The 26,296-nt window shown below is 45.1% G+C and overlaps 1 protein-coding gene across 1 annotated transcript in view; it reads right to left on the reverse strand.

Moving 5' to 3' along the window:
• The window catches only part of GIPC2 (GIPC PDZ domain containing family member 2), a 146,145-nt gene extending 120,855 nt beyond the window's left edge, over window positions 1-25,290 (reverse strand). The window contains exon 1 of the mRNA XM_077450402.1: window positions 24,814-25,290. Within this exon, the coding sequence (XP_077306528.1) occupies window positions 24,814-25,104 (291 nt within the window). The 5' untranslated portion in view covers window positions 25,105-25,290. The remainder of the gene's footprint in view (window positions 1-24,813) is intronic.
• Window positions 25,291-26,296: the final 1,006 nt, after the last annotated feature.

A 26,296-nucleotide genomic window follows, 5' to 3' on the forward strand; every position in this document is an offset into this window, starting at 1 on the left:
ATGTAAGAAGCTCCAGCAGATCCTTCTGTGATGTACAGAGTACATGAAATCATTAGCATCACGTCTTGTCCCCAATGGGATTACCATATAAGTGTTTATACCGCATAGGCTTGCTGAATGTTAACCCTTTCATGACGAAGCCTATTTCTGACATTTGGCGTTTACAGGTTACAATCCATATTTTTTGCTAGAAAATTACCTACCGTAGAACAACCAAACATTATATACACACACATATATACACATACATATAGATCGTATTTATCGGCGTATAACACCCACCCCAAGTTTAGGAGGGAATTTAAAAGAAAAAAAAACACCTTTTACAAGGGAAGTTTAAGGAAAACAACTTACATTTAAATGCCCATTAATGCAGCCTTGTCAGTGTCTTTGCCGTTTAAAAATGGCGCCGCCAAGATACAGAGCAGATGTCTTGTGTATCTCAGCAGCGCTCGGTAGTTCTCTGCCGTTCTCGGTGGCTTTCGGATTTCCGAAAGCCGCAGAGAACGGCCGAAAATACTCAAAAGCCGGCGAGAATGGCAGAAAAGGTTAGAAACGGCGGGGGATCGGCTTGTAACACGCACCCCCGATTTTAAGGGGGAAAAAGTGCATGTTATATGGCGATAAATACGGTATATATATTATATATTTTTTTTTTTAGCAGAGAATCTAGAGAATAAAATGGCGATATTTTATGTCACACGATATTTGTGCAGCAGTGTTTTAAACGCAACTTTGTGGGAAAAGGGACACGCATTGGGACATGAATTAGAAAAAAAAATCAAACCAGTAAAGTTAGCCCAAGTTTTTTGTATAATGTGAAAGATGTTACGCCAAGTAAATAGATACCAAACATTTTTACGGTACGTAAAAATCTCCATAGGCGTCAATTAAAAATTTTTTTTTTACGGTTACCAGGTTAGAGTTACAGAGGAGGTCTAGTGCTAGAATTACTTCTCTTGCTCTGAGGATCGCGGCGATACCTCACGTGTGGGATTTGAACACCGTTTACATATGCGGGTGCTACTTCCGTATGCGTTTTCTTTGCTGCACAAGCTCGCAGGGACGGGGAGCTTTAAAAAAAAGTTTTTTCTTATTTTTATATTATATTTATATATAATATTTATATTTTAATATTTATATTATTAAATTGTGTTTCAAATTAAAATAAAAAATGTATCACTTTTATTGCTGTCACAAGGAATGTAAACATCCCTGGTGACAGTAATAGGTGGTGACAGGTACTCTTTATGGAGGGATCGGGGGTCTAAAAGACCTCCAATCCCCCCTTTGCACTTCAAAGTATTCAGATCACCATTTTCAGCGATTCTGAGTACAGTATATTTTTTTTAAACCAGCTGCATTGGCAGCCGAGTAAACAGGAAGTGGCGTTGTGACGTCGCTTCCGTGTTTACATTCAGGGGACTGTAACGAAGCTGTTTCTGGCTTCGCGCCAGTCTGTTTTTAGCCGCCAGAAGTGTTGGATCGTGGATCGGGTCTCCCGGTGGGACCTCTGCAGAGACTCGGGGCTATGGGCCCCAGATTCGGGGCTATAGCCCCAAAAGCCACCCCCTAGAGACGCCACTGGTATAGAAACACTTTAGTCTGGCTCAGATTCACTTATAATACAATAAAACTAAGGGCAAAAAAACTTTTTTATTTCTCATTTTGGGCAGTGTAAGGGAGTGTTATAACCCAGGTCAGGTTAACCACTTGCCGACCGCCGCACAGATATACGTTGGCAGAATGGCTCGTACAGGCAAATGGGCGTACTTGTACGTCCCTTTGAATTTTCCACCTTGCTGGCGCGCACCCGCCGCACGCCACAGGTGCGTGCCCACAGGTCCCACGAATTCGATCTTCGCTGGCAGCCCACGATCGTGAGACGGAGGGGCAGAACTTGGAGATGCCATTGTAAACAAGGCATTTCCACATTCTGCCTAGTGACATGACAGAGATCTACTACTCCCTGTCATCAGGAGCAGTGATCGCTCACCCACCATTACCTCCACCCCTTACAGGTTAATGCCCCGTACACACGATCGGAAATTCGGCCAGCAAAAGTCTGATGAGAGCTTTTGGTCACAAAATGCGACCGTGTGTATGCTCCATCGGACTTTTGCTGGGTAAATTCCCGCCAGCAAAAGATTGAGAGCAGGTTCTCTATTTTTTGGTCGGAAAAGGTTCAGATTGGAAATTCTGATCGTCTGTACAAATTCCAACGCACAAAATTCCTACGCATGCTCGGAAACAACTTGACGCATTCTCGCAAGCATTGAACTTCATTTTCTCGGCTCGTCGTAGTGTTGTACGTCACCGCGTTCTTGATGGTCAAAAGTTCAGCAAACTTTTGTGTGACCGTGTGTATGCACGCCAAGCTTGAGCGGAATTCCGTTGGAAAAACCATCCAAGTTTTTTCAGACGAAAAAAACACTCCTGTGTACGGGGCATTAGGCTTACTTTGTACCCAAACGCACAGTGTCTGCACTCGGGGCTTCCTGGTGTGCATGGGCACATTGGGTCAGAAGAGCCCAAGCTGATCTCCAATTGGGAGCAAGGTCCATAAAGACATGGATGAGTGAGTTTGAGGTGGAGGACCTTGACTGGCCTGCACATAGTTCTGACCGCATCCCGATCGCACACCTTTGGGATAAATTAGATTGGAGACTGTGAGCCAGGCCTTCTTGTCCAACATCAGTGCCTGACCTCACAACTGCGCTTCTGGAAGAATGGTTAAACATTCCCATAGCCACATTACTCAACCGACACCTCCCGTCTTTTTGAGATGGGAACGAGGGACACCTATTAGAAAAAGTACTACTATTCCTTTATACTGGCTTTTGGAAATACAAATGCAGCAATTTAGAAATTCGATGCACAGCTCAGCCTACATTTACAGCACACCTCTGTGCTATGACAATGTGTTTCCAGTAAAGGAACGTTATCACGACCCAGACAACCCAACAGCCGAAGAATCGGAACACGGAAGGAAGACTGGGAGCACTGACAACGCAGCACTGGAGGGGATCACCAGCCAGGTAAGTCTGCCATATTGTGCTAATACGCTGTACATACCAGCACAGTCTGGCTAAATGCTCCTGGGGCCCTTTTTTTTGCAGAGGGTTAGTTTCGCTTTAAAGAAGCTGGGTGTGCGACTTAGCAACATTATCCTATAGCTCAACTTTTACCTTTCGGAAAGTGTTATGAGTGATGTGTGCATGCAAAAAAAAAATCCCAGGAGCCTCGCAATCAATGTACTTACATGATTACAGCTGAGGCCTGAGGGCTTCTTCACTCAAAAGGTGTTTTTTTTCCTCTTCTCAGCATGTAGAATCATGTTAAAGGAAAACAGGCTTTTTTTCCATTTTCCTATCTACTGTACATTATGTACTCTTTATTTGCATCTAAAATTGGATCTAAGCCCAATCACTATGCAAACTTTGACACTCACTCGCTCCAGCATTGGCTGCACATCATGGCAATGGACCAACTTCCTGATAGTGGACCATAGCCGCAAAATAAACGTCAGTTGTATTTTCCACAGGGCCGGCCCTACTATGGTTCCCATTGAGTCCATTGGACACAGGCAGCACTGTGAGAGGGGCAGAAAATTGAACCATGGCCGCCTCTCCTTCTCTTCTATTTACCCAGCAAATGGACGGCCAAGATTTTCGTTCCAGCAGTTTTGGGTGTCATAATGACAATTGCACCCCCAGGCCACTCCAACTGCCCCAATAACAACCTAGCCCAACTCTATACTATCTATATATACTACCCTATACTGCCTTAGTCTGTCCATATACTACCCTAGCCTGGCCATACACCAACCTAGCCTGGCCACCCTATACTGCCCTAGTCTGCCCCTACGCTGCTCTAGCCTGTCCATATACTACCCTAGCCTGCCTGTATACTGCCCTAGCCTGCCCGTATACTGCCCTAGCCTGCCCGTATATTATTCTAGCCTGCCCATATACTACCCTAGCCTGCCCGTATACTGCCCTAGCCTGCCCGTATACTGCCCTAGCCTGCCCGTATATTATTCTAGCCTGCCCATATACTACCCTAGCCTGCTCATATACTATCCTAGCCTGCCCATATACTATCCTACCCTGCCCCTATACTACCCTAGACCGGCCCTTGAAATTGAACATAATGGTATGTCATATAATTTGCACATAGACAAGGTGCTGTTGCATGTAAAACTGACTTCCCGATAAATTACATTTTAGTTTTAATTCTCATGATATAAAATAATGGATGGGGAAGGGGGTGCAGCATTTCATTCTTGGACCCAGGCAGCACAATGGGCCAGCACTGAGTCTCCACCAGGGGTGCATGTGACAATGTAATGCTCTATGAATGGAGGACAGGCTAATACATCTTCACCAATGGAGCAGGGGGAGCAAAGGGCGGACATACAGTAGGTGGCACTTTTGATGAGTGCCTTTAACAGGTCCAGCAACTCGTATTAACCCCAGAAGAATATTACAGCTGTGGGGGTATCCAGGGTGCAGAGGACTGAAGATTAAAAAGCAAAACAGAAGCCACGGGAGTAAGGGGCAATTTTATTTAATGTGGGTACCATCCCTGATGCTGAACAAAATAAAAAAATCCATTGAACTGAATCTGAGCACCACAAACCAAAAAACGCTATTTAATTCATTATTAATGTTCAAAGCAAACTCCCCATCCATGTCTCCATGCTTTATTTTGCTAAAAAAAAAAAAAAAAAAAAAAAAAAAAAAAACACACACTTTGCCACCTCATCCCACATTAATTATACAGGTTCTGTGGCTGATTAAGGTAATAATTAAACTCATTTAGTGCCATATCTGCATTAAATTAGCCTCAGAACCGGTGTAATTAATATGTGTTCAGTTTTAATGGGATGAGGTGGAGGCCTCATGTAACATTTACTTCCTGGAATCCATCTGCCCTTAGCTCAGGAAGGCTTAGCTTACTCCTGGGATGTATGACAGTAACTGAAGACATTTAAAAAAGAAAAAGTTTTAAAACAAGTAAATATATTTTGTATCTATTATTTATTGCTAGCAGCATAGGGGTTAAAACTAGTCAATGTTGATTGAGAGAGTGAAGTTCTGCTTGAAGTTTTACATTTTGTAAAGAATTTGAAAAGGTTATATCTACATTTTCTTTTCTTTTACATGCTTGATATAGGCAAAACTGTAATCGGACAATGGTGTCCTCTGTCAGTACAAATATATCTTAATCCAGCCACTCTCAACAAGGGTTCAACCCTAGGGTTCTTCTAGAGCAGTGGTCTCCAAACTGCGGCCCAGGGGCCAGATGTGGCCCTTTGCTTGCTTTGATCCAGGCCTTGGGGCACTATTCCTTTCACTGATACCAACAATGGGACATAATCTCCCAATGCCCCCACCGAAGCACAAATTAATTTCAATGACAACAACAATGGAGCACAACTCCTCCCAATGACACACAATTCCTCCCAATACCAACCATTCGGTCCAATGATGGTGGGACAAAAATTCCTCCAACTGACACCAAGGACTACTTGCACTGAAACCAATGGGGCACATTTCCTCCCAATGACAACAATTGGGCCCAATGACACCAATGGTGGTAAAATTGATGGGGCACAATTCCTCTCACCAACACCAACAATGGAGCACAACTCTTCCCACTGACACCAACGATGGGGCACAATTCCTGCCAGCCAGAAAAAACAGGCACTTTTCTCCTGCCAGTAAGAGGATAAGGTTGCCAGTAAATAAACATGGCTGTGATGCTTGGCTCAGAACTGCGCATGCATAGCTCGTGTCTGTTACAGTGTGTTCGGGCGGTACCGGAGGGGGCGGGTCTGACGGACGTGGTGCCTGAGCGTGTCGTGTGATGTCATGGTGCAAGGGAGCCAAGCCTATTGTACTTATTTGTAGCTTAAATACTGAAATTTGCACTTAAAAAAAACTGTACATTTGTAACTTTTGGAAAAGGCAGTAAAAAGAAGATTTTGGGTGTTGTGTCAGTAAATTTCAATCTGGTTGGTTGGCAACACTGGCCATTTACAACCTTTTAGGTCACCGGCATCCTGACAACCAGTGATGGACCAAAGGAGGACATCGGGCTCCTGCACAGAATCCTTGTTTGTCCCTCCCCTCTACGTCAGCATTGGGGGTCACATTAGATGAGTGAGAGAGAAAAACTGAGGGAGAAGAGAAACATTGGAATAATAGTCAGTACCAGTGTGCAAAGGTGTGTTTGCTTTGGAAGAATAAATCACCTCCAATATTAGATGTCCTACGTGTTTAGATGCTGCTGCATTATGTAAAACTATTTGTTGAAATTTTTACATTTTAGAATGGGGTGCCTTGAGATTGTCCATAGTTATAAAGGATGCCTTGACTGCCTTGCCTATGCCTTGAATATCCTGCAAACCTAAAAAAACTGAACGTTTTGGCTACACATTTGGGCATCTCGCTCGAACATGTAGCTTTAGGGCCCTTTGCTCTCCCCCTCCCTCTCGTATTCAGAAACTCCTTCCAACCTCATCTCTTGCCTTCAGGTGATCACATCAAGCTGCACCCTATCTGAGGAATCTATTACTTAAACATATCAGGCACTCCCATGAAACATACCCGCGCAGCCAGTTCCACCCAAAATAAGCCTTGTAAACTGGCCAGCTTTATCTCCAAGTTTGGGACTGTCTACTTTATAGGACCTGGTTAGACCTGGTATTTATGGCTTTACTTCCCCCCTTCCCATGGAGACAGATGGTGCTAATCAGCCTAATTACCTATCAATTCATCTACTGCTACTAGTTGTCATTATAATCCATTTGCAATGGTTGCCACCTCATCCCTTTAGGCTGGGTTCACACTGCTGCGGGTGGGAGATCCAAGTGTGATTCGCACCGCACTGCAGTGCAAATCACATCCGATCTCTGTAGCGATGCGAGTTCAGCCATACAGATAGTATGGCTGAATTCGCATCGCACCCGCCGCAAACTCGCATGGGACCCTTTTTTTGGTCCGCAGCAGAATCGGATCGCATGGGTGTTCACACCATGCGATCGATTCCTGTCCGAGTGTGCAGATCGCACTGCCATATGCGGACGGATCTGGGGGTGTCATTAAGATTTTATTGACACTCCCAGCAGTCCGCATAGGGCAGTGTGAACTGCCGGCGGGAGGCATGCAATGCGGGAAAACGCCGCGGATTCGCGGCGTTCCCGCATCGCTACGGTGTGAACCCAGCCTAAAACCCGAACACATATTAATTACACAGGTTCTGCGGCTCATTAAGGTGGTAAATAAACTCATTTGGTGTCCTATCTGCATTTAATTAGCCTCAGCACCAGTGTAATTCAAAGATGTTTGGGTTTAAAGGGATGAGGTGGCAACTCTTTGCACAACAGATACAATCTACCAAAGGAACAACCAGTAGACGCCACTACGGAACAAGACACAACATAAGCACTTGAGCTCCAGAAGATTTTACGCCCTTCATGTCCAGGCCATTTTTAGCTATAATGCACTGTGCTACTTTAACTGGTAATTGTGCAGTCATGCCACTCTGTACTAGAGTTGCCAACTCATCCCTTTAAGGCCGGGTTCACAATATACTACATGACAGTAGTACAGCGTTCATCCTACTTTACTTGTCCTTTGACCAATCAAAACTAACACACAATGGGTGGGGCTACAGCAGGGGCAGGAAATATCACAATGTTGGATGCCAAAGTTGGATGGTTCGGGATGTTGGCGGTGTGGCGCCTCGCCTGGAGACTTCCCGCACATTTTTTGGAGATGTCCAAAGGTCCAACAATACTGGGAGATGGTGCTGGAACGAATTGGAAAAGTCAACTTGTCTACCGTGCCTTTGGCTATGGAGGTTTGCATACTGGGACTTATTGAACCCATAGCACCGTCTGCTGCTAAACGCACAATGATTAGCCTATTGCTCTTCTACGCCCGTAAGAACATTGCTATGCATTGGAAAAAGTCAGAACCCCCTTCCATAGTGCAATGGAAACGCCTGGTGAATAACAGCCTTCCCCTATACAAGGATACCTAAAGAAATATGACAAGGTTTGGCACACTTGGTTAGCTGAACCCGAAACAGACTAAATAGAGGAGGGGAGTTAAGTTGTTTGACAGGGCTCTGCCCCCTCCCCAGAAGGTTTCAAGGGTATTCAAGTTCTAGTAGGTTCCTGCAGGGGATCAAACCTATTGTGCTTGTCGGACAGGGGCTACCAGAGATATACCCTTACAGATGTACTGAAATGCCATATTGCAATGCATAACTTTATTTCCTTCGAACATTCCTTTTGTATACTGTAAGCACCGTTGTATGTTATAAAATCTTTATTAAAAATATATAAATAAATAAAAAGTTGGATGCTTAGGACAAGGATTTGACTTTGATCCTCCTTCAATGATAGTCAGTGGGCTGAAGTAGGATCAAAGTTGGACCAAAGTAGTACAGGGAGCATTTTCAAAGTCAGACCGACTTGTGTGGGACCAGTTAAGATGGCTCCCAAAGGGAAACATTGATTTTCACACGTCATGCGACATGAGCTCCCAATGTTGGAGCGTTTGTCGTACCAATGTGAACCGGCCTAACCCCAAACACCTTTGAATTACACCGGTTCTGAGGCTAATTAAATGCAGATAAGGCACCAAGTGAGTTTAATTGCCACCTTAATCAGCCACAGAACCCGTGTAATTAATGTGTTTGGGTTTAAAGGCATGAGGTGGCAACCACACTTTGTACCCAAACAAAATTTATATAATTTTTTTTCACACAAATAGAGCTTTCTTTTGGTGCTATGTGATTACCATGTTTTGTATATATATTTTTTTTTTTTTCGCATGAAAGCGCCTGAAAAGCACCTTTAGCGTGAAAGGGGTCTAATACTTTTGGCAATATAGTGTGGATGAGCAAGTTTCACACAAACCAATCAATATACACTTATTTGGATTTTGTTTTTATCAAAGACATATATATATATATATATATCTGAAAAGCTCACGAAAACCTAATTCCATTAAAATCAATGAATGATTTCACACTGGGGAAGTGTGTTGGCAGGGTGGTGAAAAAACCCCCCTCTCCATTGAAATTAACGGAAAGCTCTTCAAAAGCGCTCAACTGTTTTATTGGCAGTTTAGGTAGAGCCTCAGTGTGAAAGGGTGTGGGGTTGCCTTACAGGGGTTGGGCTTGGCCCCTTAGTCACAGTGAAGGGAAATCTTAGACCCCTTTCACACTAGGGCAGTTTTCAGGCGCTTTAGCGCAAGAAATAGCCTCTGCAAAGTGCCTGAAAACCGCCTCCCATTCATTGCAGTGTGGCTTTTCACACTGGGGCTGTGCGCTTGTGGGACGTTATGAAAAGTCCTGCAAGTAGCATTATTGGGGGGGGGGGGGGGCTGGGGTTGGGAGCGCTGCATCTAGAATCCTAAAATGCCCTACCCATTGCAAAGGCAATGGCCTTAAAAGTGCTTTAAAAGCGCTGCAAAAATTGGACTTTTTACCATTTTTTGGGGGGCAAAAAGCACAGCTAAAACAGTGCTAAAGCAATACAAAAACTAGCAGCGCTTTAGCGCTAACGGCCGGTGCTGCCAGTGTGAAAGTAACCTTAAGTGTCCGTATACCAAGACATTTTGGACAATTTCATGCTCCCAAATTTTTGGGAACAGTTTGGGGATGGCCCCTTCCTGTTCCAACATGACTGCACACCAGTGCACAAAGCAACGTCCATAAAGACATGGATGAGCGAGTTTGGTGTGGAGGAACTTGACTGCCCTGCACCTCAACCCGATAGAACACCTTTGGGATGAATTAGAGTGAAGACTGCGAGCCAGGCTTTCTCGTCCACATCAGTGCCTGACCTCACAAATGCACTTCTGGAAGAATGGACAAACATTCCTATAGATACTCCTAAACCTTGTGGGCAGCCTTCCCAGAAGAGTTGAAGCTGTTATAGCTGCAAAAGGGTGGGCCAACTCAATATTGAAGCTGTTGTAGTTGCATAGGGTGGGCCAACTCAATATTGAACACTACAGACTTATGCCCTGTACACACGGTCGGACATTCCGACGACAAAATCCATCTGATTTTTTCCGACAGATTTTGGCCCAAACCTGTCTTGCATACACACGGTCACACAAACTTGTCGGAAATTCCAATCGTTCAGAACGCGGTGATGTAAACCACGTGCGACGGGACTATAAAGAGACCAGTAGCCAATAGCGTTCGTCTTGTATTTTATTCTGAGCATGCGTGGCACTTTGTCCGTCGGAATCGTCTACACACGATCAGAATTTAAAACGATCGGATTTTGTTGTCGTAAAATTTTAGATCAAGCTCTCAAACTTTGTGTGTCAGAAATTCAGACGGAAAAAGTCAGATGGAGCCAACACACAATCGGATTTTCCGACAACGCGATCCGATCGCACATTTTCCATCGGAAAGTCCGACCGTGTGTACAGGGCATAAGACTGGGATGTCATTAAAGTTTATGTGCGTGTAAAGGCAGGCGTCCCAACACTTTTGGCAATATAGTGTTTAATTTTTTAACTTTAAAATCTTAACCTATTTGTAAAAAAAAAAAAAAAAAACCCTTGAACCTCCAAAGCAGGGGTGCCTAAAGTATTAATATTTCTGTATTATTTTATTTTGGGCAAATCTAAAAGAAAAAAAAATGAATATTTATGAAACTTTTTAAAGTGTGTCTAACTACATACTACAAATAAAAAAACTTTGGTATGGTCCATTTCTTGTTAAAAAAATAAAATAAAAAACACCTTTGGTATGGTCCAGTTTGCCCACAGGTATGCCGAATCTTGGAGAATACAGAGCATCTAGTATGTATCTACATTACGTACAGAAACAGCTAGGCAGTTCCTTTGGGAAAAGATCACGGAACAGACATATGTTGGAAAATCTTTGTGTGTAATTACTAAGCTTGTAACTGCTCATTATTGCTCAGGAACGGATCTCTAACCAGCATGACTATAGCACAGCTTACAAATATAGACCGGCGCAAGAGTTTGGACCTTCTTACATAAGGTGGTTGTGGCCGTATTATTGCACTATTGCAACAGCTCAGTTGAGTACTTTATTTGTGTTCCATGAAAACTGCTTGGAAAGTTTAGTTAGAGCAAATAAAAAAGTATCATGGACAATACTCAACGATGTTGACCTTCCTACACAAAGTCTTTGGCATGCACAGCATCTCTCTTGTATCAAGCAGCATCCTTTGCTCGACCCCCATGGATCCAGGATCTCTATGGCAATGTTTCTCAACTCCAGTCCTCAAGGCACCCCAACACCAGGGCTCAAGTCCTGCGGGAACGCATGGGAACGGAGTTCCTGTACTTTTTCCACAACAGGAACTCAGTTCCCATTAGCAGCCGTGTCCTGCAAGACTTTGAAGTATGTGAGCTGTGTGGCCGGTGCTACACCAGCAGCCGCTGATACAGCTCGCAATAGTAAGTGCCGCACACCTGACCATTCAGGCATTGCCAGTAGGGGGCCCCATGACAGTTTACTCTTCGATCTACATGTCAATCACAGCTAGCTGATAGGTAGATCAGCTATTCTGCTCACAGGACATGCAGGGAGAGAGGTGAGCTGAGGGAGGAACATCAGTTTGGGGTGGTAAGCTGAGCACAATACCTGGCAAAGTTTAATGCCAGGAGGTAAGTTTATGTGGAAATATGTGAAGGGTTGGAATAGCAGCAAGTGTGTGTTGGAGCCCTGCAGAGTTTGCAGCCCCCCCAAGCTAACATACATCTCCTAAGCAGGAACACGTCACTATCTCCCCAAGCATTCTGTCCAGATAATGTGCAGTTAATCTATGACCTTTCCGTTTAACCCTGTGTTATCCAAACTCTGTTCAATGAAAAGTGTAAACTCACCACATAAACACTCTATATACAAAATAACATTCCCCAATAAAGATCAGAACACGATGTTCACATTTGCATGGAAGCACAATTGAATGAGTGCTGATTATTTAGAGAATTTCCATATTTATGTTTATTGAGGATTGTTTTTGTTTTGTTTTTATGTACTAACAGTTAGCTAGAACAGCTTCATACACAATATGAAAATTGGATGAAAAATACCACTTTTGAAGCGTTCGTGCATATGAGCGTGTCATTTTTTTTTTTTTTTGGTGGGGGAGTGGATCTACGGTGGGAGTTCCCACACTTTTTTCCCCAGGACTGGGGAAAATTGTGGTAAAATTGTGGAAAACTGTGGTAATTACTAAAGCAGTGAAACTGATCAAATCACCTGTGCAAAATAAAGGAAAGCCTGAAAACATGACCTGTTGGGGCGCCTTGAGGACTGGAGTTGAGAAACACTGCTCTATGGTGTCCAGGCAAGGCCATGGGAAGTGTGGCTAAGTACAGCGGAAACCCAATACAACAAAGTCAGCTGATTGTGGAAAAAAAAATAATACTTAAACAAAATTGTCAAAAGTATTAGGACGCCTGCCTTTACACACATGAATTTTAAAGCGGTAGTAAACCCGCACATTTTTTTTTTTTTTTTTAAACCTGCAAAGCAAAAGGCATAATGAGCTAGTATGCACCGCATACTAGCTCATTATGAAATACTTACCTTAGAACGAGGCCCCGACATCTGGCCCGATCCACGGCGAGGGAGCTGACATGCTCCCTCGGCGTTTCTTCCGGGTATCGCGGCTCCGGCGCTGTGAGTGGCCGGAGCCGCGATATCGTCACTCCCGCGCATGCGCGTGGGAGATTTCAGTCCAGCCGCCGGCCGCTGCCGGATTTTGACGGCGAGAAACCCCTTGTGCGCATGCGCCGCTGCAGTCAGCGGCGCATACCGAGGGGAATATCTCCTAAACCGTACAGGTTTAGGAGATATTTTTTTTACCTACAGGTAAGCCTTATTATAGGCTTTCCTGTAGGTAAAAGTTAAAAATGTGGGTATACAACCACTTTAATGTCATCCAAGTCTTAGTCCGTAGGGTTGAATATTGAGTTGGTCCACCCTTTGCAGCTATAACAGCTTCAACTCTTCTGGGAAGGCTGTCCACAAGGTTTAGGAGTGTGTCTATGGGAATGTTTGACCATTCTTCCAGAAGCGCATTTAGGAGGTCAGGCAGTGATGTTGGACAAGAAGGCCTGGCTCAAAGGTGTTCTATTGGGTGCAGGCCAGACAAGTTCCTCCACCCCAAACTCGCTCACTCATGTCATTTTGGACCTTGCTTTGTGCACTGGTCTAAATCTTTTGGTGAAGGGGGATTATGGTGTGGGTTTGTTTTACAGGGGTTGAGCTTGGCCCCTCAGTTCCAGTGTCATTATGGACCTTGCTATGTGCACTATAACAAATCATTAGGTGGTATGGTGTGGGGTTGTTTTTCAGGGGTTGGGCTTGGCCCCTTAGTTCCAGTGAAGGGAACTATTAAGGCATTTACCAGGACATTTTGGACAATTTCATGCTCCCAGCTTTGTGGGAACAGTTTGGGGATGGTCCCTTCTTATTCCAACATGACTGCACACCAGTGCACAAAGCAAGGTCCACAAAGACATGGTTGAGCGAGTTTAGGATGGAGGAACTTGACTGCCCCTCACAGAGTCCTGACCTCAACCCGATAGAACACCTTTGGGATGAATTAGAATGGAGACTGTGAGCCAGAACATCCAACATCAGTACTGAACCTCACAAATGCGCTTCTGGAAGAATGGTCAAACATTCCCATAGACACTCTCCTAAACCTTGTGGATGGCCTTCCCAAAAGCCTTCCCCCTCCCTATTGCACCTGGTCCCGCCGAGCCTGGCAATCACCCGTACTGACACATCAGATAGCCGCTTTACAGGTCCAGGGATTTAAAATCCCTGCAGCTTTTTCTCTTCTCCAGCGCTGACAGGATGGGCTATGCGGGTTCTGATTGGTCGGCGCCGCCCAGTGTATGTTAACCTTACAGATTTTTCTGTAAAGGTGAACATACCCTTTAGGCTGGGTTCACACTGCTGCGGCTGGGAGACCCGAATGTGATTCGCACCGCACTGCAGTGCAAATCACATCCGATCTCTGTGCGATGCGAATTCAGCCATACAGATAGTATGGCTGAATTCGCATTGCACCCGCCGCAAACTCGCACAGGACCCTTTTTTTGGTCCGCAGCAGAATCGGATCGCATGGGTGTTCTCACCATGCGATCCGATTCCTGTCTGAGTTTGCAGATTGCACTGCGATATGCGAACTGATCTGGGGGTGTCATTAAGATTTCACTGACACTCCCAGCAGTCCGCATAGGGCAGTGTGAACTGCCGGCGGGAGGCATGCGATGCGGGAAAACGCCGCGGATTTGCGGCGTTCCCGCATCGCTTCAGTGTGAACCCAGCCTAAAGATTCCGTTTTCTATCCGCACATTATTACTAAATTTTATTTGGGTACAGAATCGCACAGCATCGCAATTGCCAGTTACAATGACGCAGTGCCGTATCGCAAAAATTGGCCGAGCCAGGAGGGGGGGGGTAAATCTTCCGGAGGTCAAGTGGTTAAATAAGATTTCAGATGGAATACACTGAACTGAGTGGCTCTGCACACATGTAGACTGATATTTTGCATATGATACATTTGGGCCACAGTCGTCTTTTGATTATCTGGTACGTTTGCTGAGTCGCAGGCCAAACGCCAACCCAAAAACACAGGCGCTGCATGCACTGTCATCCAGCCCCCCCTCCCCCATGTGAATCTAATCATAGGAAACCCATCCCAAGCACTACTGACCCTGCTGATTCGCTTGCCAATAACACCCATCGCCCCTCTCTCTCTCTCTCTCTCTCTCTCTCTCTCTCTCTCTCTCTCTCTCTCTCTCTCCTTGGGACCTGCCGCAGTCTAAAGCACATGGTGCTGGTTGGATCCTGTCTGCATAACGGACTTCCCTCGGATATATCCGTGCTCATTTGCTGAATCCCAACACTTGTTGACAATATTAGAAAATTATTCCTAGGGACACTTTGCTGCTGAACCATGTACTCATTCCAGTTATCCCCTGTACCATAGGAAAGCTGCATAGCAAACTGCGTTACTCCTATGTTACATTTACTGTAATTATTTATGCAGAAAGTTGTCCCAAAAATTATCCCCAATGCATACATCTTCACACCTCCCAACTTTTTGAGATGGGAATGAGGGACACCTATCAGCAAAAGTATGCAGGAATAGGACACACCCATTGCCACACCCCCTTAAAGGAGAAGTGTACAAAAAAAACAAGATTGGGTAAACCCACAAGTGCTTATTTTACCACCACTATTCCTTTATATTGGCTTTTGGAATTTACAAATGCAGCAATTTAGAAATCAGATGAAATGTTTAGCGCTGGGAAACAGTTTTTGATAGATAAAAAGTGCATTTTATATACAACTATATAGATCAGACCAAAATGAGGGACAAATGAGGAGGAATGAGGGACAGAGGGACTTTGCTCCAAATCAGGGACAGTCCCTCGAAATCAGGGACAGTTGGGAGCTATGCATCTTTAATAACTCGAATTAGCCAATAAAGGGTTTCACTTAAAGGATATCTAAAGGTTTGTTTTAAAAAAAAATAACAAACATGTCACACCTACCTCCTCTGTGCAGTTGGTTTTGCACAGAGTGGCCCCTGATCCTCCTCTTCTGGGGTCCCTCAGTGGCGCTCCTGGCTCCTCCTCTTCTTGAGTGCCCCGTTGGATAGCCGCTATCCTTCAGGGCACACTTTCGGGTGAACTCCCGTGTCCTGCTGCTGCGTCCATTGACACAGACAGCAGGATTCAGCCCCACCCCCCGGCTCCTATGTCATTGCATTTGATTGACAGCAGCGGGAGCCAATGGCTGCGCTGCTATCAATCTATCCAATCAGGACACAGGTGGAGCTGATGTGCTCATCCTGTCGCTGGAACGAGCGGGTTAAGGTAAGTAAAAGGGGGGTCTGGGGGGCTTCTGCATCATAGGAGGTGTTTCACCTTAATGCATAGACTGTATTAAGGTGGAAACACTATGAGGGTTTACAACCCCTTTAACCACTTGCTTACTAGGCACTTCAACCCCCACCACCCCCCCCCCCCCCCCCCCCATCCAGACCAAATTTTCAGTTTTCAGCGCTAATGCACTTTGAATGACAATTGCACGGTCATACAATACTGTACTCAAATTACATTTTTATAATTTTTTTCCACCAAATAGAGCTTTCTTTCTTTTTTTTCTTTTTTAAATGTAAAAAGACCGAATTTTTATATTTTTTTTATTTTGTTATAAAATTTTAAAATGGGTAATTTTTGTCGGTCATTGATGTACACTGATGAGGCAGCACTGATCGGCAGCACTTCTAGGTGGCACTGATTGGCACCACTGGTGGGCATTGATAGGTGGCACTTGTGGGCACTGTTAGATGACACACACAAAAAAAAAAAACACAATCAACGAGCTTTTGTTTTTATCATGTGATCAGCTGTAATTGGCTGACAGCTAATCACATGGTTAGGGGCCAGGACCGGCTCCTTACTTGGAACGGTGACCACTCGAATCTCATTGACTCGGTGATCACAGCGTGCTCCGCGCGCCCTGTAGGGCATGTGCAGGGAGCGTGCACAGGGGAGGCCATCATATGACGGCCTCCCGGGAATTCAGGGATTCCCACATAGCGTGGATGTCAAGTGGTTAAACTTGAAACCTTCTGCATTATCGATGGCTGACATGGTACAATACAGCTACAATTAAAGTGACACTAATGCCCTGTACAGACGATCGGATTTTCTGTCAGAAAAAGTCAGAAGGAAGCTTTTCATCGTATATTCCGATCGTATGTGGGCCTCATCGGACTTTTTTTTTTTTTTAGAAAATTCTGATGGACCTAGAAATCGAACATGTTCTAAATATTTCCCACGGAACCAATTCCTATCGGGAAAAATCGCTCTTCTGTATGCTGTTACGACAGACCAAAAACGACGCATGCTCTGAAGCAAAGTACGGGAAGCTATTGGATACTGGCTATTAACCACTTCCCGACCGCCGCACGACGATGTACGTCGACAGCATGGCACGGGCAGGCATATGGGCGTACATGTACGTCCCTGCCTTCCCGCGGGTCGGGGGCCCGATCGGTGCCTGCGGCGGTCGGTATTCGTGCGGGAGCGATCCCGGACGAGGGGACGGCCATTCGTTCATGGCCACCCCCTCGCGATCGCTCCCGACGAATAGAAATCCCCCGTGACATCACTTTCTCTCCTGTAATGTAAACACAGGAGAGGAAGTGATGTATTCTCTCCTCCGTGTCGGTATTTTTCGTTCCGACACGGAGGAGAGCGGATCGGTGAGTTGCACCAACACTCTACACATACAGTAGAACATGCCAGGCACACTCACACCCCCCCGATCACCCCCCCAATTACCCCTGCCCCCCAGTCACAGTGACACCAATGTAATTTTTTTTTTTTTTTTTTGCATTGGTGTCATTTGTGACTGTAATAACTGTTAGGGCAGTTAGGGTTAGCCCCCTTTAGTTCTAATGTACCCCCCTAACCCCCCCAATAAAGGTTTAACCCCGTGATCACCCCCCCTCGCCAGTGTCACTAAGGCTGGGTTCACATTGCAGCGGTTTATGAGAACGGATGTGATTCGCACCGCACTGCAGTGCAAATCACATCCGATCTCTGTGCGATTCGAGTTCAGCCATTCGCCGCACCGGCCGCACCCGCCGCAAATTCGCACGGGACCCTTTTTTTGGCCCGCAGCAGAATCGGATCGCATGGGTGTTCACACCATGCGATCCGAGTTTGCAGATCGCACTGCGATATGCGAACTGATCTGGGGGTGTCATTAACATTTCACTGACACTCCCAGCAGTTCGCATAGGGCAGTGTGAACTGCCGCCGGGAGGCATGCGATGCGGGAACCCGCCGCGGATTCGTGGCGTTCCCGCGTCGCTCCAGTGTGAACCCAGCCTAATAAGCGATCATTTTTCTGATCGCTGTATTAGTGTCACAGGTGACGCTAGTTAGGCAGGTAGGTATTTAGGTTCGCCGCAGCTTTTTATAGCGCCAGGGACCCCCATATACTACCGCTTAAAGCCCCCTGATTGCCCCCTAGTTAACCCTTTCACCAGTGATCACCATATAACTGTTACAGGTGACGCTGGTTGGTTAGTTATTTTTTTATAGTTTCAGGGCACCCGCCATTTATTACCTAATAAAGGTTTAACCCCCTGATCACCCGGCGGGTGTCATTTGTGACTGTAATAACTGTTAGGGCAGTTAGGGTTAGCCCCCTTTAGTTCTAAGGTACCCCCCTAACCCCCCCAATAAAGGTTTAACCCCGTGATCACCCCCCGTCGCCAGTGTCACTAAGGCTGGGTTCACATTGCAGCGGTTTATGAGAACGGATGTGATTTGCACCGCACTGCAGTGCAAATCACATCCGATCTCTGTGCGATTCGAGTTCAGCTATACAGATAGTATGGCTGAATTCGTGTCGCACCCGCCGCACCCGCCGCAAATTCGCACGGGACCCTTTTTTTGGTCCGCAGCAGAATCGGATCGCATGGGTGTTCACACCATGCGATCCAAGTTTGCAGATCGCACTGCGATATGCGAACTGATCTGGGGGTGTCATTAACATTTCACTGACACTCCCAGCAGTTCGCATAGGGCAGTGTGAACTGCCGCCGGGAGGCATGCGATGCGGGAACCCGCCGCGCATTCGTGGCGTTCCCGCATCGCTCCAGTGTGAACCCAACCTAATAAGCGATCGTTTTTCTGATCGCTGTATTAGTGTCACAGGTGACGCTAGTTAGGCAGGTAGGTATTTAGGTTCGCCGCAGCTTTTTATAGCGCCAGGGACCCCCATATACTACCGCATAAAGCCCCCTGATTGCCCCCTAGTTAACCCTTTCACCAGTGATCACCATATAACTGTTACAGGTGACGCTGGTTGGTTAGTTATTTTTTTATAGTTTCAGGGCACCCGCCATTTATTACCTAGTCTCACTAGTGTACCCCTAAATTTAGGGGTGTCTACTTTCCAAAATGGGGTCATTTGGGGGGGGTTTGTGCCATCTTGGCATTTTATGGCCTTCAAAACTGTAACGCCCTTAGAAAGCCTGAAGGCGGTGCTTGGTTTTCGGGGCCCCGTACGTGGCTAGGCTCCCAAAAAGTCCCACATATGTGGTATCCCCGTACTCAGGAGAAGCAGCAGAATTTATTTTGGGGTGTCATTTCACATATGCCCATGGCATGCATGAGCAATATATCATTTAGTGACAACTTTGTGAAAAAAAAAAAAATAAAAATAAAAAAAAGTTTGTAATTTTCCCGCAACTTGTGGCAAAATATAAAATATTCCATGAACTCAACATGCCTCTCAGCAAATAGCTTGGGGTGTCTACTTTCTAAAATGGGGTCATTTGTGGGGGTTTTGTGCCATCTTGGCATTTTATGGCCTTCAAAACTGTAATAGGTAGTGAGAAGTGAACTCAAAAATTTACGCCCTTAGAAAGCCTGAAGGCGATGCTTGGTTTTCGGGGCCCCGTACGCGGCTAGACTCCCAAAAAGTCCCACATATGTGGTATCCCCATACTCAGGAGAAGCAGCAGAATTTATTTTAGGGTGTCATTTCACATATGCCCATAGCATGTGTGAGCAATATATCATTTAGTGACAACTTTGTGTAAAAAAAAAAAAAAAATTTTTTTTTTGTCATTATTCAATCGCTTGAGGCAAAAAAATAAAATATTCAATGGGCTCAACATGCCTCTTATCAATTTCCTTAGGGGGTCTACTTTCCAAAATGGGGTCATTTGGGGGGGTTTTGTACTGCCCTGCCATTTTAGCACCTCAAGAAATGAGATAGGCAGTCGTAAACTAAAAGCTGCGTAAATTCCAGAAAACGTACCTTAGTTTGTAGATGTGACAACTTTTGCGCAAACCAATAAATATACAATTATTGACTTTTTTTTTACCAAAGACATGTGGCTGAATACATTTTGGCCTAAATGTATGACTAAAATTGAGTTTATTGGATTTTTCTAATAACAAAAAGTAGAAAATATCATTTTTTTTCAAAATTTGCGGTCTTTTTACGTTTATATCGCAAAAAATAAAAATCGCAGAGGCAATCAAATACCATCAAAAGAAAGCTCTATTTGTGGGAAGAAAAGGACGCAAATTTTGTTTGGGTACAACATTGCATGACCGCGCAATTACCAGTTAAAGCAGCGCAGTGCCAAAGTGTAAAAAGACCTCTGGTCATTTACCAGCAAAATGGTCCGGTCTGAAAGTGGTTAAACTTCCTTTTTCTAGTCCCGTCATACGTGTTGTATGTCACCGCATGCTTGACGATTGGACTTTGGTGTGACCGTGTGTACACAAGACAGTTTCAGTGGAATTCCATCTGAAACGCCGTTGAAAAAACCTTCAGAGTTTATTCCTACAGGAAAACCAGGTTGTGTGTACAGGGCATGAGGCTCCGTCACACCTAGGCGATTTGAATTGCAGGCGGAATTGGCGCGGTTCTGTTTGCGATTCCACAATCACGGCAAACCGCGGGACGCGTTTGTGATGCCATTATTTCTCAATAGCACCCTAAACGCGGTGTGATTTTCCCACGATTGTTGCAACACAAATCAGCACAAAATTGCCGGACGCGTGTTGCCCAGAAGAAGTTCTGGAACTTTTGGGGTGCTGCTGAGAGATAATGCCATCGCCAATGCATCCTGCGTTTTGCCGTGATTGTGGAATCACAGGCAGAATTCCTCCAGCGATTCAAATCACCTAGGTGTGAATAGAGCCTAAGGCTGCTTTCACACTGGGGCGGTATTCAGGCGTTACAGCGCTAAAAATAGCGCCTGTGTAGCGCCTGAAAAAAACCGGCCCCTTTCCCTCCAGTGTGAAAGCCGGAGAGCTTTCACACTGGAGCGATGCGCTGGCAGGACGGTGAAAAAAGTCCTGCTAGCCGCATCTTTGGAGCGGTGAAGGAGCGGTGTATTCACCGCTCCTATACCGCTCCTACCCATTGAAATCAATGGGACACCGCGGCAATACCGCCGGCAAAGCGCCGCTGCAGCGGTGCTTTGCGGCGCTTTGCGGCGCTTTGCGGGCGGGTTTAACCCTTTTTCGGCCGCTAGCGGGGGTTAAAACCACCCCGCTAGCGCCCGCAGACCGCCGCTATAACGACGGTAAATCGCCGCTAAAAATAGCGGCGCTTTACCGCCGACGCCGCTCCCGCCCCAGTGTGAAAGCAGCCTAAGGGGTTGATTTACTAAAGCTGGAGTACTCAGAACCTGATGCAGCTGTGTCTGGTAGCCAATCAGCTTCTAGCGTCAGCTTGTTCAGTTAAGTTTTGACAATAAAAGCTGGAAGCTGACTGGTTTCTATGCAGTGCTGCACCTTGCTGGATCAAACTGAATGGGCTCAAATCGCACAGCACGGAACTGCATGTGAATTGGTGGACATTCCTGTGCGATTCATAGTGTGATCCTAGCATTATCATTTATTTTTTTTTTTGCTTCCTTGAAACGTCTTCTATGAGCTCCCAAACCTCTCCTTGTCTCCCTTTACTTCCATTTGTTTGGAACAAACAGTGCACATTAGTTGTGGTCATGTATGCTGTATGCACACTACAAATCGCATAGTCCATCTCAAAAGCGAGCAAAAGAGGATGACTACATACAGTGGAATGTGGAGAACAAATGGAGCCACCCTCTAATAGGAAGTCAGATCACAATAGCAAAAAATAAATAAAAAAATTGCACAGGCACAGAGCAATAGAAAGAAAGAACTTTTTTGATTCAAATAACAAAAAAAAAACAAAAAACAAACAAACATATACATACCTGCTCTGTGCAATGGTTTTGCACAGAGCAGCCCCGATCCTCTTCTTTTTTGGGTCCCCTGCCAGTACTCCTGCCCACCCCCCGCCGAGTGTCTCCAATAGCATGCCTCTTGCTATGGGGGCACTCAAGCAGGCTTCATGCATTAAGGTAAAAAAAACCTTCTGGGTGCAGCCCCCCCCATGTACTTACCTGAGCGCCCCATCTCAATCCAGGGTCTTTCTATCCTCATTGGCTCACACAGCAGCGGGATCTGTCAATCACTGTGAGCCAATGAGTGGGGGGGCCGAGCCACGCTTGTGTGTGAATGAACACACAGAGCGCAGCTCGGGAGCGAGCCTGCTCGAGTGCCCCCATAACAAGAGGCTTGCTATTGGGGGCACTCAGCAGGTGGGACCGTGGGAGGAGCCAGGGGGACCCAAAGAGAAGAGGATCGGATCTCCTTTGTGCAAAACCAGCAAGTGAGTATAACAAGTTTTTATTTTTTTTTATTTAACTCAAGGGATTTATAATATATTTTTATATCTATACACAAATGTTTTGCCTTTCATTTCTATTTTAAACTGAATGGATTGCTTTACAAGGTGACCTTTACAATCACTTTAATGCATTGAATGCATTCAGGTAAAAAAAACTTGCGCTTTTAGAACCACTTTAAGAAAACATACTTGAATAGAAATTTTTTTTGTGTCACCTAAAAAGAGGAACTGCAGTCTGCTCACATAATTTGTAAAAAAAATAAAAAAAAAATAAAACATATTTGCCATTCTGAAGCTTCCCTCCAACCACTTTGCATATTATATTATATATACTGTGATTCTGTACTTGCCAAACATGCTGCAGAAATCTCCCTCCACTGAGTCTGGCTGCAACCATTTTAACTGAAGCTGCTGCCTGTTCACTTCCTGGATTTACACAGAGACACCTCAAGCTCTGCAGCTCTCATTGGCCCTCTTATGACTCATCCCCCCTCCCTTCCTGGCAAACTCTCATGAGAGTGAGAGAGAGAGAGCTGTGCATGATGTCATAATCCTAGGCTAATGACCAGGACAAGAAACAGGAAGTGGGCTGTATAAAGTATTTACTGGCAGAAGAAAAAAATAAATGTTTTACTAAGTTAAAACAACAAGAAGGGCAGAAGATTTAATAGATGGAAAGAAGAAAAAAAAAAAATGACTGAAGGTCTCTTTAATTTCTCAAATACTTTTTTTTTCTTGCAAATCCTCCTTTTGAAAAAAATAAAACATTGCTACAAAGCCAAGAAAAACATAAAGATAATAAAATAAAATGAATGTAACATTCTGGGGGAAAAATTTCTTTTTTTTTTTTTAAACCAAAGCCAAGTCATAAACGCCCCCAGGGATAAGCCCTACAAACCGGAGAGCGATCGTTACGTCGCCACGACATAAGATAGCGTGTGAAGAAACAGGCGATTTCTCCACGAAAGCTTTTTTTCTCATAACAGCACGTCTCCAGATAAGATCAATCTGTAGGGCTGAACGTTTTTTTTTTTTTTTTTTCTCGTTGGAAAAGTAACTTTTTTTTTTTTAAGTTAAATTTATTATTAATTTTTTTTTATTTATTTTTTTTATTTCAGTGAAGATAATTGGACGATCGTCTAGCATGCACGTGCGTATTTCTTGTGCCTGGATCTCATCTGGCACCTTTGCTTATTTTTATTTTTTATTTTTTGTTACTTTTCGTGAAATGATCTTTCAAGCCTCTATAACAAGAGCCGTGTTGACTAATAAGTGAAGACGATGCAATGACTCAATAGAAGGAGACCCAATTCCCAGTACACCTCACCGGTGAGGATGGGCGAGGCTTCTGAGTAATGCGACTCACTGCTGACCTTTATACCGGTGAGTTAGACTCTGAACCGTGCCAGGTTAACCAACAACTGTTCTCGGCTCTGAAAATCCTCTAAAGCCCCATACACACTATTAGATTTTCTGCAGATTTTTGTCTTCAGATTTACCAAAAACCATGTAATATGAGGTCAAACCTTTATGCCCTGTACACACGGTTGGATTTTTCAGACGGAAAATGTGCGATCGGATCGTGTTGTCGGAAAATCCGATTGTGTGTGGGCACCATTGGACTGGATCCACATTGGGACCCTTTTTTCAGAGCCAACTGACAGGTGTTGAAGTTACAATACAAGAAAGGTTAGGAGAGCCCTGATCCGGAGAGCTTACAATCTAAAATATATGAAAATTATTTCTTATGCCCTGTATACACGGCCGGACTTTTTTCCGATGGAAAATGTGCGATTGGATCGTGTTGTCGGAAAATCCGATCGTGTGTGGGCTCCATCTGACTTTTTCTGATGCACAAAATTTGAGAGCAGGATCTAAAATTTTCCGACAACAAAATCCAATCGCATAAATTCCGATCGTGTGTAGACTAGGGTGTGCTCAGGCGTGTTCGCATGGAACACGTGCAGAGCCCGCCAGGAAGTCGGCGCAGTGCTGCGCTAATCACAGGCAGTGAGACATTGCCCAATCTCTGCAGCCGCACATCGGGGCAACGTCTCACCGCCTATGATTAGCGCAGCACTGCGCCGACTTCCTGGCGGGCTCTGCACGTGTTCCATGCGAACACGCCTGAGCTCATCCCTAGTGTAGACAATTCCGACAAAGTGCCACGCATGCTCAGAATAAACTAAGAGATGAAAGCTATTGGCCCGTTTATAGTCCCGACGTACGTGTTTGACGTCGCCTCGTTCAGAGCGATCGGATTTTCCGACAACTTTGCCCGACCGTGTGTATGCAACACCAGTATCGGCCAAAATCCGTCGGAAAAAAAAAATCTGTGTGATTTTGTGGTCGGAATGTCTGACCGTGTGTACACGGCATAAGATTTAAATTTGTATGCAATCAGGCAGGCCCTTGCACTACATGGTTTTGGTAAATCTGAAGACGAAAATCTGCAGATAATCTAATAGCGTGTATGGGGCTTTAAAATAAAAATAAAAGTGGTCTTACCTCCTCTGGGGAGATTTGGAAAGCATCTGCGATCTTGGCGTACAGTTCCTTGACGTTGGTGAAGCCCTCGATCCTGCCGGTGGGGCTGCCGTGTGCCAGTTGGGTGTGGAAGACCAGTTTGGGGCGCAGGCTGACGGGCGGGGGAGGCAGACCGGGCGCGCCGTTGGCATCGGGGAGCTCCTTGGAGGCGCTGCTCCCCGCCGACTTGTCAACCACCTCTTCGCTTTCCACCAACTTCGAGGAGACCTCCTTAGCCTTCCTTCTGATCTTCGATCTCAGTCCCAGAGGCATGGTTTGCGGTGTAGGGGATGCGGTGATGGGATGGAAGTAATTAAGCCCCCCGGAATCCTGAATCCTGATCCTTGTCCTCCTCCTCCTCCTCCTCCTCCTTCTTCTGGATGGAAGGTGTCTCTCTCTTGACTGCTTGTCACTGAGCCGTCTCTTTACATGCAGACAGGTAAGACACTTCCTGTTTGGTTGAGAATAGAGAAACTCCCCTGGAACTCTCCAGCCCTCCCCTGTCCTCCTCCTCCCTATACATCAGCCTACTTCTTCCCTGCAAGGACTGCGCTGTATGCTGGGCCCCCTCCTGGTCCTCTCCCATCTGCCGCATCCTATGTCACCAGCTCTCCCACTAACTCTTTTGTCACTGCCAACAATACGTGCGACGTCCATATTATTAGTATCATTCTATGGGATTTGTATAGCGCCATCAGTTTGCACAGCACTTTACAAAATAAAGAGAGACAATACAAGACAAGAAGGTTAGGAGAGCCCCGATCCGAAGAGCTTACAATCTAAAAGATATGAAAATTGTTTCTTAAACTGGCCATACATTTTTAGACTTTTTATTTTTTTATTTTTTTTTTGCTTTTAGGTCAGATGTAGACCTGCATCTTTATCCACTTCTCCTCTGAAGAGTGATCAGCATTTGGATCCTTTTTTCAAAGGCGAATGACAGGTATTGAAGTTACAATACAAGACGAGAAGGTTAGGAGAGCCCCGATCCGAAGAGCTTACAATCTAAAAGATATGAAAATTGTTTCTTAAACTGGCCATACATTTATTTTTATTTATTTTTTTTGCTTTTAGGTCAGATGTAGACCTGCATCTTTATCCACTGCTCCTCTGAAGAGTGATCCGCATTTGGATCCTTTTTTCAAAGGCGAATGACAGGTATTGAAGTTACAATACAAGACGAGAAGGTTAGGAGAGCCCTGATCCGAAGAGCTTACAATCTAAAAGATATGAAAATTGTTTCTTAAACTGGCCATACATTTTTAGATTTTTTTTTGCTTTTAGGTCAGATGTAGACCTGCATCTTTATCCACTGCTCCTCTGAAGAGTGATCCGCATTGGGACCCTTTTTTCATAGGCGATTGACAGATTTTGAAGTTAGAAGACAAGAAGGTTCAGAGAGTCCTGATCCGGAGAGCTTACAATCTAAAATATATGAAAATTATTTCTTAAGCTGTTTATACAT

This window comes from Lithobates pipiens, unplaced genomic scaffold, assembly GCF_037356315.1.
Source record: "Lithobates pipiens isolate NorthernLeopardFrog02 unplaced genomic scaffold, aLitPip1_a1.2 Scaffold_23, whole genome shotgun sequence".
In the NCBI taxonomy this organism is placed as follows: Eukaryota; Metazoa; Chordata; class Amphibia; order Anura; family Ranidae; genus Lithobates; species Lithobates pipiens.